This window comes from Podarcis vaucheri, assembly GCF_965113315.1.
Source record: "Podarcis vaucheri genome assembly, chromosome: 5".
Taxonomy (NCBI): domain Eukaryota; kingdom Metazoa; phylum Chordata; class Lepidosauria; order Squamata; family Lacertidae; genus Podarcis; species Podarcis vaucheri.
Window position 1 is genome coordinate 89,365,470 of NC_138763.1, and position 20,156 is coordinate 89,385,625.

The window sequence follows — 20,156 nt, forward strand, 5'->3', positions numbered from 1 at the left end:
TGATACTGGAGAGATGATCGTGAATGGTTAAAGCTAGGTTAAGAATTCTGCCACGGCAGCAGTGGCCAAATTTTCCTGCTGATCTGTGCTATTTTGATGCTGCGCTGCCTGTCCAGCAGAGAGATCTGGCATGTTTCACTTTCAGGGCCACATTAGAGAAGAAAAATGACAAGTTTTGTAGCTGGCCAGTGCCAAAGGTGCATTTAACAGGTTGTAATTGTTGGGGCTGCCTATTGCATACATACAGGAATCTTATTCAGAAGTGTTTCATAATCTGAATCCACATCAGACTCTGAAATGGTACAGCTGCCCCAAAGGTTATCCCATCAAGTGAATTTGTGCATGGGGCTACCAATTCTGGGCATAAGGCTTCTTCCTCTCCTAGCGTGCTATAAATCTGTTTAAATTCCTCATTAATACACAGATGAGTAACACTTGATTTCTCATCCCCTGATTGTGTAATGCCCATGATGAATTTGCAGCTGAATGTATTCATTTATTTTGACTCTACCAGAAGTCTTGACTCACAGGAATTTATTTTTAAAAAAATTATAGTGCACTGAGCTCAATTGTGAATTACAGACTAAAGTAAACAAAAAATATGGGTGTATGGCTGGAGAACCTTACAATATAAATTCTGGCTGTGGGAAAGAGGGAGGGAGGGGAGCAATATGATACAGATGTTATCTCTGTAATGTTTAATTCCTAATACAGTAGCTCATTCGCACATGCAAATCACTTGTAAAACATTGTAATAATGTTTTAGGTTCTCTTCAATGCATGAACAAGTATATGCAGGCGGTAGACTATTGAGCCATGCAGTGCTCCTTTGATTGGAGAAGCTCAGCCCTTTCCTAGTATGCGGCTATACCCTGCATTTGAATTTGGCACCTCCAGCATGTAAAACATATGACTCTTCCTGCCTTGTTTGTGCAGAGAAGGGGAGAAGACAAATTCTCCATTATGTTTATATTTGCTGTCTGTTGCTATAGCTAGGTGGTTAGGAAACTGCTTTGTAGTGTGTGCAGTGTGGTTTCAGGTACTGAGGGTAGTATCCAATGTAGTACTATGACAATCCTCCCTTTGCTCTTCCTCCCATGTGTTGTTCTGAGAGTTCTTCTGAACACCACCCCGTGCCAATTATGGGAATTGTGGGGGTGCACAAGGGAGAAGAGAGGGAAACCCCACTGCTCAAATAGAAGTCATTGCACAGGGCTTCTGCTGATGGGACTTGTTAGGTGAATTCCACCCAAAACAGTTCCCTCTCTTTTGCCTCTGACATGACTTTTGGTTTTGTTTTGTTTTTTTGCCAGGCATGGAAGAGGTGAGTGGAAACATTTTCCTTCTGGTGAGGCATAAAGTACCACGTTAACAATAACAACAGCAGCAGAAGCAACACATAAGGTTCTTCCATGTGTGAGTACTATATGGGCATCAACACATTCTCCGGTGGAAGGAACTGGTAGAGTCTTCTAGAACACCAGGGGCATATCTGTCATTTCTGTATTTTCTGGCTGTGTACTGGTAATTTCCTCATCCATACTCAAATATGGTAGCTGCTCCACCAGCACAGAAGAGGCATATCTCTAGTTATAATGTGTTTATAGGTTTGCTTTGCTAGTTGCAGGGGGGTGGGGTGGTATTGACTTTCCATTTCTCCATTTTCAACATTTTTGTCATGTCGTCCAGTCATCATGAAGGAATTTCTTAAAGATAAATTTGGGGCTGCTTCTCTGAAATTTTATAATTCTGATATTGATTCAGGCATTTCAGCCTATTACTACATAATGATAGGCCTGAATTGTGCTATCAGTAGTTTTTGACCCTTTAAGCATAATCCAAATGGGAAATCCTTGTGCACAGGCCCGACTGAAATAATTGGCAGCTCCCTTTCATTTAACAGGCTTGCACAGGAGAACGTTTCATTGGATAGTATCCATTGCTTTGCATGAAAGAAATGAAGGTTGCTTTGACTAAGGTGGCATAAACATCTGAATGGTTTTGTGTTCATGTTGAAAAACACAAAAGACTGCCTTTAGGAGCTTTGGAAATACCAAGTTTTATTGCAAAGCTTAAATCAAATCCTCCCCAGCTGGAAAAGTGTGAGACAAAGCTCTGGAAAGAGACAGGAGGAGAGCTATTTTCAGCCATGCTTTAGTGAAACATCCAGAGTCTATTGCGGGCCAGGAGGTGGGGGGAGCACAGAGGGTGAGATTGACAAGATGCATGTGCAAAATGACTCTGGCCTCTTACCAAAAGTGGAATCAAAACGGCTGGTGATAGTCTGCTCAGCAGCTGGAGATCTAGAAGGGTATGGAGCATTGGTCTTGCAGGACTAACCTCTAAGGAGGAGGGGGAAAGGAAGTAGTGGGCTTTAGGACGGACTTGAGAAGGTTGATGCTCCTTGCAGCAATGGAAGAGGAAAGCACTATACCTTAAGAGTAAAAAAAGGTTTATTTTTATTTTTGAAAAGGACATTTGTCACCAAAGGAAAAAGACTGTGCTGAAATCATGGGAGCTGAAGAAGAAGAGGTCATTGTCACTCTCTCTGGAGGGGCACCCTGGGGCTTCCGTTTGCAGGGGGGCTCTGAACAGAAAAGACCCCTTCAAGTGTCAAAGGTAGGAAAGGAATATATTCTAACCGTCTAAAGGTGAAGAAAGGCCAATGGTTTAATATGTGGTGAAACTCGTTTGACTGCTTTGCTGCATTTAAATAAGTTTATTCGCAGAGCAGAAAGCATGCATTCAAACTACTTCCACCAGAATTGGAATGCCTGTCTTCATCCTTGGACTGTGTAGTTACCCGTTTTAATATACAGTAGCAAGGCTTATTTCCAAGGAAGCATGCATGGAATTGGACTTCAGGATAGTATTAGGCAACATATAACTTGTGAGGTTCATATAGTATTGTGGACTGGTTTGTGCAGCCAATGTTTTTGTTAGCATCCTTTTTATTTTTAAGGTAAGCTTCGAATGCAATGGTTACAGTGGCACATTTTAAAATGTAACTCATGGATTGAAAATGAGGCGCTCAATAAAATGAAGCCTAGATTCAATATGGTTTCAAGTATGGATGCAACATTTAAATGGTTAATCAGATCAACCTATTTACAAATTTTCTGTTGATTAAAATGGTGTTCCTGATTAGTTGAGCAAGTACTTGTAAAAAGTGCAAATGACAAGCACTATCTTTGTTGAAAAATATTTTTTAATGACAAGCACTGTCTTAAAATGACTGTTTCACCCCTTTCTCACATGAGAAAATGCCTAATGTGTGCACACATCATGTAAAAACAAAAGTATATATTTTGCTTTGGAACTATTGTTCTACTCCATATGCACATTTATTCAACAATTAAATTAATTAATAAAGATTACATACATACAACGCTCTAGATACAATGCTTTTTCAGATCTGAGGTTTGTTTAAACAAGGCAGGTGCATGTATCTCTCAATTGTTATTTGTCCCTTGTAGATTAATGAATATGTATGCAAATTGATTGTGGGGCTTTGTCCCATTAAAATAGTCACATAAATTCTTCTCTGGTTTGGAACAAATTTCATGAACTTCGGGAAAGTCAGCTGCTTCTCTGCCTTTAAGAAATGCTGAAAGAACAGTTTCGATGGAATGATCTGATCATGCCCAGCAAAGAGGGGAGGGTTCCTAAACGCAGGCTGCTGAAGTAAAGGCTTATAGTCTTTCTTGTGTGCAAGCTATCAATTTCTACCTATCTAATCTGTATGCATATGCTGCAATACTGGTAAAGGTAGCAGTGATTCATGTTGAAACTAATGGAATATGTTCATCTTGTTTTATGTAAGTTGCATAACTTACAAAACTTTCAGTCATGCCTAGTCATGATTGTTAGCTGGACACTGGGTACCTTGCTATCTCCCACTGAGCACCAAAATGTAATAGCCAATGTAGAAGCAGCAGCAGCAATATTAGCATAGTTTATTTTTTATATGCCACTGTTCTACCAAATTGAGTTGTTTTAATTTTTTGATGTTTGTTGCTCTGGGCTCCTTTGGGAGGAAGATTGGGATAGAAAATTATCAGAATAAACAAATGTACTCATATACAGCATAACCAAATAAGCCATTCAATAAAATAATTAAAAATACAGTTTACAATATCTAAAAGCAAATACAAACAACCCTAAAATAAAAGTAACAAGGCTGAACAGTTTTGCACCTTAAAACTGGCAGTAATAAAACTAGGTGTTGTATTTTAAAAGGCTCTTGAAATAAATGCATTTTCGGTTTCTATCAAAACAGACACACAAAGCAGAAGCCTGTGCAATTTCGATAGGGAGAGCATTCTAGAGTTTCACCCTGCCACAGAAAAAGCCTCATCTATTTTACACACTTGATCAATGTCCCAAGATAGCACCCCTAGAACAGGACCTCTAGAGTTAATATTCAGTCCCAGGTGGGCCTATATGGGAGCAAGCAAGAGAGGAACAATAGAACATTAATTCATCTTTGTTGATTGTTCAAAACTTCCTGCCCTGTACAAACTTTAAGAAATTAACGAAGCAAACCAATCCTCATATTATCACAGGACTGGAATTAGGTTACTGCTGTGCTGTTCAGATGGCCACCACATTGAATGGGTGCTAAGCTTGCAGTGCAGGGCAATGGGGGAGGGGGCATACAGCCAGATAGTACAAAAAGCAGTGTAAAAATGGCAGACACGCACCCAGCATCCCTGGACAGTTCACCAGTGCTCACAGTTGGGGGCTGTGACAGCACCCATGTGCCACTGACTCATGAAGGAAGCCAGTGAAGTCACGATGAGGGCATTTCCACAGCACGCACCCATTCATCACTACAAAAAACATGTAAGATGACACCATTCTCCCTCCAATGACTGCACTGACACAGCCAGTGGTAACTCCACCCCTGTCGGTTTCCATACAGGGGTCCAAACCCCTTTATGCTCTTTGCAGCCACTGTTTTTGAGGACAGTACACAACTGAAAGGAAGACTTGCAACACAGCACTCACATACCTTAATGGGCACATATCGTCTCAGGGATATGGGTTCAAGAGCTGCTTGGGGATGGAAAAGAACCTTTCCCTAAGCACCCAAGGGGAGGGGGTGACGGGACACGCAACAAGGGCAGCCACAGCTGCATACTGGCAGCAACTTCCAGTGGTTCACACTACCAGTGGGTGTAGTGTTGAGAAGCAGCGGGTGGAAGTTTAAGCTCCATTAGGGAGAAGGGAGGAACATTTTCATCTTTCTCATGCACGGGGAAAAAGTTGAGGGCAAAAAAGTAGGAATCCCCAGGACTCAAGCGCTACAGAGCAGATGCCTAACCACTCAGCCACAGCAGCAGATAGCATTCAGATGCCAGGAGCAATGGGAGGGAAAGTCAGTAGTGAAGACCAGGGAGGGAAAGTGAACTGGTGTAAGGTTGTGCTGTTGATGGCTGTGTGAATTAATGGGAAAAAGAACACAGCAGGGTGCTACTCCCTCACGCTGCCAACGTCTCTACCCTATTTCAGCCAACACATCTTTTGCTAGTGCAGCAGCTCAGCTGGAGAAGGGTTCAGCCAACACTAGCTGCCACTGCATCCAAGATGATCCGCTGCTTTATCCGGAGTTCCACCGGGGTAGTAGGGCTTCTGCCATATGCTACAGCCCTTCATCTGCCAGATCTTCAGGAAAGGGTTGTCGCCCCCAAATCAGTAATCAGAAATTCAACATTCTTGGATGAATCGTTTAGCTCCTGCAATCATGCTATTGCAAATGTAGCCTCTATGCAGCTTCCAGAAATACCTGTGTCACTGGAAAATGAGATTAGGTTCCAGACCTAAATGCTTTGGTAGAAGTAAGCTGTTAAAGGGAATGAGACCTTTGTCAGTCTTTGAAGCTTTGGTGACTAGTGACGGGATACTACTATATGCAGGCTGAAAAGCATATGTGCACCGCAAACTTAAACAGGTCTTTCTGTATTGCCCTTGGAATTCTCCCTAGACCACATGCTGCACACAAAAACCCTTTGAGTCTTTTTACAAGGACATAATGTATTCTTGAACACTCTTGCTTGCCTTGGACAAGAGAGAGGAGTGTGTGAGTATGTAGAAACTAATCTGCACTGTATAGTTGTACCTCTTTAATAGTCATGGCTTCCCCCAAATAATTGTGGGAACTACAGCTTGTTAAGTGTCCTGAGAGTTGTTCACAGGCCCCTATTCCCCTCACAGAGTTACAGTTCCCAGAATGGTTTAACAGTCAATCCCTCTTCCCAGGGAACCCTGGGAATTGTAACTTCAGGATTCCCTGGAGCAGAAAAGAAAGCTTGTGAAGTAGCAGCATCAATTCTTTTTTCTTAATGATCTAGCCAGCTGCAGCATCACAGTTTTATGTGGTTGAGAAAATAGATGTGGGGTTACTTCCTCCCTAGAAGCATAGCCATGTGGGGAGAGGTGCCCATGTCTTCTCAAAGAGTGCAACTCTGTGGAATTGGGGGAAATGGAAAAGTCTGCACACAAGCTGGGCTGCTACTAACATCAAGTCCTTTTGTCAATATCTAATGTTTTGTATTTTATGTTGGGGGTGATGTTGAACCCTGTGTAACTGAAGACTAGGGCTGGTCTCTTCTGTTAGGCCTCAGGCAGTGGATATGGAATGTCACTGAAAGGCGGCAAACATTAGTTATTTAATTTATTGTCTTTTACTCACAGGGAGACTCAGAGGTATTTGCTGTATTGGTGTGCATATTTGGGAGGCAGGGTAGCATATGTTGTTTTGCCCAAGGCAGCAAAATGCTTCAAGCAGTGGAGAAATTGAGCAGTTTATATACTAATACTGAAACCATGCCTGATTGCATTTGGTCCAAATAATCCATCTCATCAAAGAGCATATGGAGTCACTGTGGTCTACCCAAATTTGAGCATTATTTAGCTGTTAATCCACTCTGCCCGCCTGCCTTCAAAGTGGACCAAAGCAGTCAACACCCCACATATTTGAATTTGTTTATAAGAAGCAACTTCAGTTTCCCCCATTCATACCAAGAGACTTTCCCTTTTTCTAATTTGTTGGTTCTGTTATGCCAGTTAAGTACCAAACAGGGCATTTATACAGATCTGTGCCACAAACAAATTTATAAGGGCACAATCCACTATGAATTGCTATGTAAGCCCCATTGTGATGTATGTATGTATAAATCATCTTTTATATGTGAACGAGTAGAAATTCTAGTGTTGGTGGGACACAGTTGTTGAATACCATCCTGTGAACTTTGTTCAGTAACAGATTGGCAGCCAGTGTAAATTCTACAAACAAGGTGCTATATGCTGGCAGTAGTTTGTCCCCATAAACAATCGAGTAGTTTTGCACTCCTGCAACTTATTGACCAACCTGAAAGGTAGCCCCATATAGACTGCTTTGCACTACTCCAACTTTGAGAATACCAATGCATGGACCACTGCATTGGTCAAGCTATCCCAGCCCAGGAACGGCCACATCTGTTTTACCAGCCCAAGCTGGTAATAGGCACTCCTAGCCACTGAAGACACCTGTGCCTCTAATGACAGAGCAGGATCCACAAGCACTCCCAAACTACGCACCTGCCTTTTCAAAAAGAGTGTGACCAAAAGCAGGCAACTTGCTGACTTCCTGGTTTTGGGAACCACTCACCCACAGAGCCTCTGCCTTGCCAGGAGTCAGACTCAATTTATTAGTCCTCATTCAGTTCACCACTGCATCCAGACACTGGTCTAGACCCTTCTCAGCCATTCCCAATTCAGACACTACGGAGAAAGAATTGGATATCATCAGCATACTGTTGACACCTCGGTCCAAATCTCCAGATAACCACTCCCAGCAGCTTCATACGGATGTTAAATGGCTCTGGGCTTAACCTCAGATAACATGCTAATCAACAGAGCACTTCAGCCCTATAAACCGGCAAGCTGCCTTTACATGCTCTCTGTTCAAAAACATATGGCTGTTAACCAGAAGATTAGACCAAGCTATTAGGAGGGTCCCAGCCTGTGAACACCTATTTCTCCTGGGAGATTTTGATGCCAGAGTTGGGGAATATTGGGATGGCAGGCTCCCCAAGGCTATGGGGAGCTGGCTTCAGGCACCAACTCTGCGTTACAAAGATGCCTGCAAACAGGACGTGAAGATTGGCAACATTAACCCCGTCATGGAGGAATACCTTGCAGACGACCGCAGTGCCTGGAAACAGTCAGGTTGTGTATCCACAGCCGTGATCAGAGAAGGAATGACCACTGGGAGGAGCACAGAAAGAAGAAACTATGGTGCATCTACAGCAGCAGAACCAGATGCCTTCATCTTCCCCAGCTGAGGAAAATGTTTCTGCCATAACAAGTCTTTACAGCCACAGCAGGCACTATAACTCTCCAATGCTTTGACTTGACCTCTGAAGGCACACTCTTCCATTGTCTCCTGAGACAGACGGATGCCAACTAACCAAGTGGTGGTTTGAGCCCACCTAAGGACAGCTGTGGGCAGGATTCCTGCATTGTAGGTTGTTGAACTAGGGTCCCTTCCAACTCTACAGTTCTATGATTTTGTTATCCTGTCACAGAGAACCCAATGATGTATTCTCAAAAGCCTTTCATCTGGTGTATTTACATTTTCTTCCATCAGCAGTTCTGAAAGGGAGGTTCCAGAAAATCCTTTATTGTCAACATAATTGTCTCTGTGAATCAGTCCGGTGAGGTAGTATCTATAACTCACATCTTACGTACTGCACGTCTTATCATGATATACATAAGATTTTTATGGATCTCTTTTATCAGAAATTTCTAGGATGATTGGATTAAATTGGATCGTTAAATAATACTAGATTGCTTTTCTGCTTAAAATTGGACACTTAATGTGATCGTAACTACAAGACTGTGAGCTGTTTTGTGAAACTAACAGAAACTCCAGTTGGAAATGGGACATACGAACTTGCCGTGAGTGAATGGATTTTTAAACTCCACTCATTGTGGCAGCTGCTGGTTCTGCTGAATTAGCCTTTTGGAGGAGTCGGGTTATGAACCTTGACATATCCTTTCCATTCCAGTGGAACAGCTGTTGCTTAATACCTTTTCTCCTCATCAGTGCATTACGGACACATGTATTCATCCTTCCCTGTTTAATTATGTTGCTCCTCTCCGGTCTTCCTGTAGGAAGAATTAGGATGTTTTTATATATCAGGATTTCTGGCAATAAATAGTATTTCTTTCTTATTTGTAATGCCCAGTCCATACACTGGTTGAGCATCTGTTGTGAAGATAGTGGTATCACCCCCATCCCAGACCTTCCATGTGTCCCTATTTTCCAGGGACGTCCCTGATTTAGAGAAGCCATCCCAATGAATGGCGTGGTGTCGTTAGAACTGGACAGATTGAGGGACACAAAGAGTAAAGAAGGGAAATTGCCTAGAACCTTCTTCTCTTTAGCCCAAAACTGTAATTTAGTAGACATTTGGAGGTTCAAACACCCCCTAGAAAAACAGTATACCTTCCATTCAGAACCTAATGACTCATCATCAAGATTAGATCAGATATGGATTTCGAAAGAGCTAGTCCCAAGATCCGCAAGGGTGGAGATTCAGGCTAGAACAATCTCGGACCACAACCCAATAAAAATGGAATTGAAAGGGCAAGAAAGCAGATTAATTAGATGGAAACTGAAGGATTATCTGCTGGATGATCAAGAGGTAGTAGAAAAGGCTCAAAACAGACTAAAAGAATACTTTGAAGATAATTTAACCAACAATATAAAGTCAAAGGTGGTATGGGATGCAGGCAAGGCGGTGATGCGGGGTTTCTTTATTCAACAGAGCGCAATCAAGAATAAAAAAAGAGAAAAAGGGAAAAAAGAAATTATACAACAAATAGCAGAGAACGAGCAGAAACTAATAAAAAACCCAAAAAATAAGAAAATAAAAGAGAACATAAAAGTCTTACAATCCCAATATACAATGCTGATAAACAGAGAGATAGAATGGAAAATTAAAAGACTGAGACAGAGGAATTTCGAATACGCAAACAAAACAGGGAAGTTACTTGCCTGGCAGTTGAAAAAAAGAAAGGAACAAAATACGATAAACAGGATAGTGGTAGAAGGAGTAGAGATAAACAAACCAAAAGAAATAAGGAGAGCCTTTACGGACTTCTATGGAGGACTTTTTAGAAATACAGAAAAGAATCAGACGAAGGAAATAGAGAGATATCTTATATCTAAGAACATTAATAAGATTACCGCAATAGATAAAGAGAAACTAAATGCCCCAATTGAGGCGGAGGAAATAAAAGCAATAATAAGAGATTTAAAAAATGGGAAAGCCCCAGGCCCAGATGGGTTTACTAGTAGATACTACAAAGAGATGGAATCGGTTCTGCTGAATCCACTACAAGAAGTAATGAACAACATCTTAAAGGAAAAAGAAACACCGGAGACGTGGAAGGAGGCATTGATCACACTAATCCCAAAGCAAGATACAGACTTAGAGCAAATTAAAAACTACAGGCCGATCTCCTTACTAAATATAGATTATAAGATCTTTGCGGGAGTCTTGGCAAGAAGACTTAAAGTCATTTTGGTAAACAGTATCCACAGAGACCAAGCCGGCTTTCTGCCGGGGAGGCAAATGAAAGACAACTTAAGAAATATCATAAACATTATAGAATATCTAACAGAAAGGTGCGACAAACAAGGTTTATTGTTATTCGTAGACGCTGAGAAAGCGTTCGATAACGTAAATTGGGAATTCCTTTTGAAGCAACTGGACCATATGGAAGTAGGTACTGAATTCTTCAATGGGATAAAAGCAATATACACGGAACAAAGAGCAAGATTGATAATAAACAATGTAGAGACGGAAGAATTAACAGTAACTAAAGGAACAAGACAGGGATGCCCACTATCCCCACTATTATTTATAATGATACTAGAGGTTCTATTGAATTCCATCAGAGACAACAAAGGAATTAAAGGTATCAGGGTCGGTCAACACGAACATAAAACTAAAGCTTTTGCAGACGACCTAGTCGTAACAATGGAAGATCCATTGGATTCAACAAAAGAAGTACTTAGAGAATTCGATCAGTTCGGGGAAGTAGCAGGCTTCAAACTAAATAAAAGGAAGACAAAAATACTAGTTAAAAATATGCAGGTAGATGAAATTGAGGAATTAAAAAGAGAAACAGAAATAGAGGTAACAAAGAAGGTGAAATACTTAGGGATATGGGTAACGCCAAAAAACATAGATCTATTCAAAAACAATTACGAAATGGTATGGAAAGGAGTTAAGAAGGATATAGAAATGTGGAGCCGGCTCAGACTGTCATTCTGGGGTAGAATAGCCACAATTAAAATGTCAGTACTACCAAGAATCTTATTTCTCTTTCAAAATATCCCAATTATCAAAGGTACAAAGATATTTAAAGCCTGGCACAGAGAGATCTCCAGATTCATTTGGCAGGGGAAGAAGCCGAGAGTAAAGCTTAAAATACTGACGGATACGAAAGAAAGGGGAGGCTTCGCCCTACCCGATCTGAAAATATACTATGAGGCATCTTGCTTATGCTGGGTTAAGACATGGATAAAATTAGAGGATAGGGAAGTGCTAGACCTAGAGGGCCACGATAACCGATACGGGTGGCACGCCTATCTGTGGCATGGGCGAAAGAAGGGCCACAAAGGATTCGGGAACCATATATTTAGGGGCCCTCTGCTGGAGGTTTGGGAAAGGTACAAAGACATGCTAGAACCCAGAACACCCCAATGGTTATCCCCATTAGAGGTTATGGCTATCAAAAAGATTAATATGGGAACCAACTGGGCAACTTATGAACAACTGTTAATGAAGGAGGAAGGAAAGTGGAAAATAAGGCCGTATGAGCAGGTAAAATCTTTAGTATATGACTGGCTGCATTACCACCAGATAAATGATATGTTTAGGAAAGATGCCAAAGATAAAGGCTACGCTGATAAAAGTTCCAGATTCCAAATTGAGATCTTGGGAAACAACACAAAAATACTATCTAAAATGTATAAGTACTTATTGGACTGGAACTTAGCCGACGAGGAGGTTAAGGCGGTAACGACACACTGGGCCAGAGATTTCGGTCGTAACATTTATCTAGAAGAGTGGGATAAACTCTGGAAACAACATCTTAAATTTACGGCCTGTGTGACACTCAAAGAGAACTTAATGAAAATGTTTTACCGCTGGTACCTGACCCCGGTTAAACTAGCCAAAATGTATGGATCCTGCAACAAATGCTGGAAATGCAAGGAGAGGGAGGGGACATTCTACCATATGTGGTGGGAATGCCGAAAGGTCACAGAGTTTTGGGAGAATGTATATAATGAACTGAAGAAAATGCTAAGATATACCTTTGTTAAAAGACCTGAAGCGTTTCTGCTAGGTTTGGTAGGAAAGGAGATAAAGAAGAAAGATTACAAACTGTTCCAATACGCAACAACGGCAGCAAGGGTCTTAATAGCTAAAAATTGGAAACAAGAGAGTTTACCGACAACGGAGGAATGGAGATCCAAACTATTAGATTATGTGGAGATGGACAGGATGACAGGTAAAATTAGATATACAAAAGATCAGAGGTTTGTTAAAAATTGGGAAAGTTTTACGAAATATCTGGAAAGCTTAATTGATGAACAAATAACACTAGTAGGTTTCAGAGGTGCTCTGTAAGAGGTAAAGGATAATGCCAAAAGAAAACGGACGAATGAGAACGACTTATGGCATTACAAACATGGAAACGCGGATATACTGTTTATTGTCATTATGGACGATTCGTGGAATGACTGAAGGAAGTCTTTTTTCTTTCTTTTGGTGAAATGATATGAGTTTGATACAGCTTATTTTGTGTTTTGACTTTTGTAAACCAATAAAAATTATGCATGAAAAGAAAAAAAAAAATAGAGAAGCCATCCCAGTTTCTGATTTGATCCCAGAATGTCCCACTTTTCCTTAGGACGTCCCTATTTTCATTGGAGAAATGTTGGAAGGTATGGAGTTATCTAACCCCTGAGCCAATCCTGTATAGGGAAGTTTTTTTACTGTTTACTGTTTTATTGTGTTTTTATATATGTTGGAAGCTGCCCAGAGTGGCTGGGGCAACCCAGTAAGATGTGTGGGTTATAAATAGTAAAATTGTCATTTTGGAATGGGACGTCCCTATTTTCATTGGAGAAATGTTGGAGGGTATGCCAGCCCTGCAATTTGCATCCCCCCTCCCCTGGGGAAATCCAATTATTCTCTCACATAGTATATTTGTATGTATTATGATGACTTATTTTCCACTGCTTGTGATGTTTAGGGAAGTTTTTAATGTTTGGTGTTTTTAATATTCTGTTGAGAGCCACCCAGAGTGGCTGGGTGAACCCTGCCAGATGAGCGGGGTATAAATTTATTATTATTATTTATTATTATTATTATTTAGATGGGACAATGAGAAGAGGCTGGTTCACTCTTCTGAATTACAAACAGCAGCAGCTGAACTTTTCAAACAGCACGCAGCAAATAGTAGAGGGGATAGTAGAAGGCATTTTGGATCAGTTCAGTTTCTTGTGTGTGATTACACAGTATGTGATTACGAAGTCACATACAAAGTCAGCCACAAGGTTTATTGCAGCACACTTTGAAAAGTACGTTATAGTGCTGCACTTAGTGAGTTTAAGTGGGTCCTTACTGTTTGTTTCATGGTTTATATCTAGGAAGATGTTTTTTGCATCACTTGGAATGGCCATGCTGACTGGACTTGATTGGAGTTGTAGCCAAAAACACCTGGTGGTGTAATATGTGCAAAGCCCAGACGTACAGAGTATGGGTTGCTTTGAAAGTTCAAGGTACACATTATACTTTTAAATATAGTGTGCACTTTCGTCCTCTCTTCCCAGATCATCTTTTTCACTGATACCAGCCCAGGCTATAGTTGCAAAGAAACTGAGAACTAGTCAGTCAAGTTGTGTTGGCAATGTTATGTTCCAAGGGATTTATGAGTTTTTGAAAAGCTGCCTCTGGGAACAAGAACAGTTGGGAAGTCTTTCATCCTATTTTTAGAGTTTCTCCCTCTGTGTGGGGAGCTGGCTGTGAAGACCGAGAGTGGACTTTGTTGATTTTAGATGCCCAGGACACACAACGTAGTTGGAGACTGCTTGGTAAATGAAGAGCTTTGCTGCAGAGTTTTTTCCTTGCTCAGTTCCGTACAAACTGGAGTTCCCGAATTACCATAAATCCTGGCATGGACCAAGCTGTGGTTAGGCCAGAGTACTCTGATCTGGCTCCAAGCTCCAGATTTCATAGCCATGGAGGCTGAGAGTTGCTAGGAGTACACTCCAGGAGTGCAAGGTTCTTAAGAGACAAAATGTATGCGATGGTTGCCATTGCCCCTTCAGCAAAATTGGGTTTGCCATTGAATTCCTGTCAAGTGGCGTTAAGGCTTAAAACACAACATGGATAGGTTAGAGGCAGGAGCTGAATCCACTCGCTTCATTTTTCCTGACCCTCTGAAACAGCCTTTCAATATCATCTTTCCGCTGGTGAGATGCCATGAGTTGAAGTAATTATAGGAGGAAACATCTTTAAACTATGTTTTTTGGGGTGGAATAATTATTCAGAGAGAGAAGGTTCAGACACTTTCAATGGCTTTGCGATTTTAGGCTGCTTTTACTCTTGGGAGGGCCTTGCAATAGGGTTGTTTAGATCCAATTTGTCAATGTGTGTGATTGGCACATGAGGATCCACACACTTCTCTTTTCTCACTCACCATTTCATTGCTTTGCTGCTTGTTGTCATCCATACCACTGGGTGGAGTTTGGTAGAAATATCCTTGGTATGTTTGGGATTTTTCTGTCCTCTCAATCATTCCTCCCCTAGTTATCGTACAAAATTTAAAAGCAGTTTGCTTGGTCTATTTTTAAAATTAAAAATATATTTGTTTTTGCAGAATCGTAATTTAACAGAATTGAGGCTAAGAATGGCTTTTGCCCTTTTGCGGTAAGGTTTTTAGAAATGGACTGACAGTGTAATCCTATGCAATGTTTACTCAGAAGTAAGCCCTGCTGGGTTCGTACTCCCAGCTTCCAGAATCCAGACTGTTGCTATTTTGTGAGTCTGATACAGCTGTATACCAACAAATTTAGGTTGCACAATTAAAGTGTATTTGGTGCTTTTGCACACGCACAAAAACCCCACATCCCCCAAAATTCACAGAATGTATGTGGTAAGAAAAGTGATGGGAATGTGCACTGGAAAATGTGGAATAAGGGCAATGATGGGCAATAGCATACAACATCTGTGCAAACAAATTGGAATGAAAACTCAACAAACAAGAATGTCATATAATCTCCACACAGATTTTGTGCAAACAAAGCAGGATGACTGCTTAATAAATAGGTTGTCTGGAGAAGCCCTTGGAACTCTACAGCTAGTGCAGGCTGGTCCTTCCCTACCATGATGGGATAGAGAGTTGTTAGCATGATCTTTAGTTCCAAATGAAACCCGCCTCCCATTTATTTTTATTAATTTTCAAATTATTATGGAACCACGGAAACATGGAAACAATAACAAAAAAATCAATAATATCGCCAACTAAAGGCAGGGTATACAAAACCCAAACATATAAAATAATAATGATCTTTTCTGATAGTGGAGCGAGAGGTCAAGATAAATGATCAATTCCTCTTTCTACTCTATAGCTTAAAAAACTTCATTAGTGTGGTGGAGTACTCCACTCCTCAGGTTCAGGACTGAGTGGGTAGAAAATGATAAAGGTAAAGGGGCCCCTGACCATTAGGTCCAGTCGCAGATGACTCTGGGGTTGCGGCGCTCATCTCGCTTTACTGGCCAAGGGAGCCGGCGTACAGCTTCCGGGTCATGTGGCCAGCATGATGAACCAGAGCAGCGCACAGAAATGCCGTTTACCTTTCTGCCGGAAGCGGTACCTATTTATCTACTTGCACTTTGACGTGCTTTCGAACTGCTAGGTTGGCAGGAGCTGGAACCAAACAACGGGCCGCCAACCTTCCAATTGGCAAGGCATAGGCTCTGCAGTGGAAAACTCATTGCCAAACCCCCAAATCTGACAATTACCAGATTGCATGAGAGTGTTGGGGGGGAAACGGGTTTGGGAGAATTTTAATTTTAGCAAGGTGCTAAGAATTCCCCCTTAGAACTCATTGGCATGCTTATGCACACACCTATTAGAATGCTTCCATTTTCAGGGGGTGACATCTAGATGTGTCCATCTACTTGCACAGCAGAATTTCCCCTTCAACCTGCACCCTTAAATTGTGTGGGACCTTCCAGAGTAAATGGGGGTTTGAAGGTTGGAGGGGAGAGAAGAGGAAGGAGAAGTACTATAGTGTAAGTGGAATTCCATTCATGTAACATTGGGTATCATCCAGAGAAGTCTGTTCTCCCCCTTTTTGGGCAGGTGGCTTTGCGGGCAGGATCTGGGCCTCCCTGGTAAACTGGCCTATCACAGGCCGGATCGTATTCCTGCTGCCAAATGGGCCAATGGCGGCTGGAGTTAGTGGGTGTTCCCGTGAGTGTGGGACCAACCAACCAATTGCAGCCCTTGGTGCCACGCCCAGGGGAAGTTTAAATGTCTGGCCGGCAAGGCCTTGCTGCCTTTCTCTCACTGCTCCCGTTCTCCCAACCCTCCCTCCCTCGGATTAGGGTTTTTCATGGATGGTTTGACCTTGCTATGGACAATGCCAGCCACCTAAATTTTCAGGGGCCAGGCAGGAATTTTTTCCACTTGATTAATTGGCACCACCACTTGGGATTTCGCCTACCTCGTAGCAATCGTCACAACTTTGTAAGGCGGATAGGCATTGGGTAAACCTAGTCTTGGTTGGAGGTGAGGTGGGAGCCTCCGACTGCCCCTCCATGGGTAAGGGTATCCTGTTAAAAGAATCCAGGAGGAGTGGCTCCTGTCTGATACCCAGACACGGGCTAGGGCCATACTACTCCTCCAACGGGGACCACTTGAGGGATGCCCCGATTTGACGTAGGGTGTGTCTCCCCCCCCCCACCGCCACCATCTTCATCCTTGGAAACACTCCCAGCAGATGGGCAGGAGTGACACGTGCAGTTGCTTACCACACTGCCTATGTCCAAACCTCACATCTGTAACCAATAAAGTTGTGGCCTTATTTGATTCTAAATCAATATCCTGTGTGGTGTCTAGTTATTTGCACCTTAAGGAACAGGGTGGTCATGGGGCCTCAATATGCAAATGAAAAGTCTATGGCTGTGTACATCCTCCATACATTTAAAGGACACCATTTTCCCCCAAATAATCCCTCTGTAGTTCATTAAGAATGCTGGAAATTGTAGCTCTGTGAAGGAGAAGCTGTGGTTCCTAGGATGATTTGGTGTTTGTGCTTTAAATGCATGATGCATGCAGCATTCTTTGTGGAGAAATGTCTCCATGAAAGAGGTGTTCCTCTCCAAATATTGGGCTTGAGGCACCTTTTCCCCAGCCAATTACATTCTTCAAATACAAGCCGATACCCTCACTCCAGCTTCTCCCAACGATAGCATCTCACATGAGTGTACATAGTTCTTTATTTTGTTATTTGCCTACAAAGTGTACCCCAGAAAACTTGGTGAAATGAGGGAAGGAAGCCAGATGGAAACTGCTCAGTTTGATAGGAGCTGGAGAGCCTGTTTGCTCTGTTGCTCTATTACTAGGTTTCATGTTCTCATTCCAGATTTTTTTTTTTCTTTTCCAAATGTTAGAGGCAGAGGAAGGGCAAAGTCTCTGGAAGGCCAGGATGATGGCATTTGTGCTGATGAATGTGGCAGATGGAATGAGCAATTTCTATTTTAAGATTGCAGGAAAAGCTTGGAGCTGATCCCCAGATGCTGATAAAGGTCCAACAAGTGTCTAGACAGCTCATACCTCCCAAAAAAGATAGGCATTTCTTCCTTTTCCCTGCTCCTCCACTTTGCAGGGGAGACACAGAGAACCAGGATGTTATGCTAGGCTCATCATTTGCAACTGTGCAGTTTTTAAAAAGTAGGGGTACACTGGGGGAAGGGGTTTGTTTTCATTGGGACTACAGCACACTGAGAGGGAAAGGTTAACCCTATCCTCCCCATGTCACCTATGTCCTGATGAAAGGACCCCAGTTGTTGCTATTAACTGCCAGCTGGCAGGAAGTGGAGTGCCTGGTTTCGGCCAATGGGGGATGAATATTTCCCATGCATTGAGAACACTGCCCCCCACTGTTGTGGTTGGGGAATTGCTGGAGCAATACAGTTCGGCAAAGGAAGACTGTTCTCATGTACGGCAATGCGGGGGGAGAAAAAGACTTGGGGTATTTTGCAGCAGGTCCTTTGGATATATCAGCCCCACACTCGCTCCAGTTATTTGAGTGGAGGCTGTTGTTACCTATCCCAATTTGACGTACCCATTTAGGGTTGTAAGGAGAGAAGTCTTGGTACTGTGCTCAAGCTTAGGCCGTTCTTTGCAGAGTAGTCCCTTTGTGTGCAACATGTCCTTTCTACGTCGTTTCACGTTACTGAAGTTGCCCCTTGTGAGGGCTAGGTGTGAATGCCATGAGACGAGAGAGAGGACACACACCAAGCAGCTGTCATCTGAGTTATGGTCTCCCTAGGTGGGGTTCGCATCAACAATGGGGTTGTGGCCATGGGCTGAAGGGATATAGGATGTGGCATAAGTGTGCCCCTTTCGTGTGATGACCAAACCCTTTTTTCAGCTTTTCCATGGTGGTAACTGTCATGCTGTTGGTATCCCTGTTGATAGCCCAGGAGGGAACTTTCTCCTTCACACTCTCTTCTCTGCTTTTCCCTTTTTAGATCCGTAAAAGAAGCAAAGCATGCCGTGGGGGCTTATGGGAAAATGATGAACTGGTAACCATCAATGGGAAATCATGTGCTGGCCTCTCACATGCCAGCGCCATGCAGATCATCGACTCCTCAAATGGCATCCTCAACATTGTTGTTAAAAGGTAAATGATAACAGCTGTTGGCTCGTGGTGTCAGCTGAGCTCGGTGAGAAATGCAGCACCCTGTTAAGGTAGCACAAACTGATTTTGATTAAATGTTCAATGTAATTATATGTGTGACTTCATATACCTTCCCAGCTATGCCTATCCTGTGCTCCTACTTCAATCCCAGAATGCATTCGAGTGTCATATGAAAATGACTCCCCCCACTAACAGTTACAGGGACTCTCTTTCATTATATGTAGTCTGTTTTTTTTAAAAAAACCTCAGAATGACTCATAGTAGGCTTCTGGACATGTTGGACATTCAGAGTGTGACCAGGCTGGCCCGTTTAAAAGAAGATGTCAGACATGTAAGAAAAGCTTTCCTGCACCGTATTCCAAGTGCCTGATGTCTCTTTTAAGCCACAGCTGTCTTGCCTTCTAATACAGCATTAGGACACTAGTGATCCTTGTGGCCTGAGCGGGTGTTGCATTGACATGCTATTATTGCACATTCAGTAGCTGAGAGCCTGGTTTAAATTTGAAGCCAGCTACATGGAATGCTGCATGGGTAAATTCTTGCTTGCTCAGCACTTAGTCTAAATAGGATCAGTGTAATAGCATCATGTATCCGAGTTCTCATTCTGAAGGCTTATGGTTACTTTACTTTTATATTTTTTATAATTGCATTGGAGGGTAGATATCAAGAATATGTGAGCCAGGTAGGTAGGTAGGTAGGTAGGTAGGTAGGTAGGTAGATAAATAAATAAATAAATAAATACATTGCTCAACAGCACACCAAAGACTTATATGAAAATGTGGGGAAATAAGGTAGAAGCTCTTGTGGAGATTGTTAAGCAGTTAAAAAACAGAAAGAAAAGGGTTAGGTTAAACCAGTGTTTCCCAACCTTTTTTGGGCAAAGGCACACTTGTTTCATGAAAAAAATCTCGAGGCACACCACCATGTGGGGCACGTTACAGCCCCGTGACGTCAGCGCGCAGCGTCACGCCGGGAGGGACGCACGAAAGTGTAAGTTTCAATTTTCCCCCCTCCCCCTTGCCTTCCTTCTGTGCCAACCGCCAAAAAGCCAAGAATCGCGGGACCGCCGGCGGAGGGGGGAGGGCGAGCGGAGGCAGCGGCGAGCCCCGTTCCTCCCCATCCGCCCCATTCCGTGCAAGGAGCGCGAACAGGT

The 20,156-nt window shown here is 42.5% G+C and overlaps 1 protein-coding gene across 2 annotated transcripts in view; it reads left to right on the forward strand.

Moving 5' to 3' along the window:
• The first annotated feature begins 1,327 nt into the window (after positions 1-1,327).
• SYNPO2L (synaptopodin 2 like) overlaps positions 1,328-20,156 on the forward strand; it is a 45,327-nt gene continuing 26,498 nt past the window's right edge. The window contains exons 1-3 of one of the 2 annotated variants that reach the window (XM_082223570.1): positions 1,328-1,416; positions 2,474-2,619; positions 18,834-18,985. In XM_082223570.1, coding sequence (XP_082079696.1) covers positions 2,512-2,619; positions 18,834-18,985 — 260 coding nt within the window. In that variant the 5' untranslated portion in view covers positions 1,328-1,416; positions 2,474-2,511. Of the gene's footprint in view, positions 1,417-2,337; positions 2,620-18,833; positions 18,986-20,156 lie in introns of those variants that run through there. The other variant, XM_082223569.1, reaches the window with a different exon arrangement.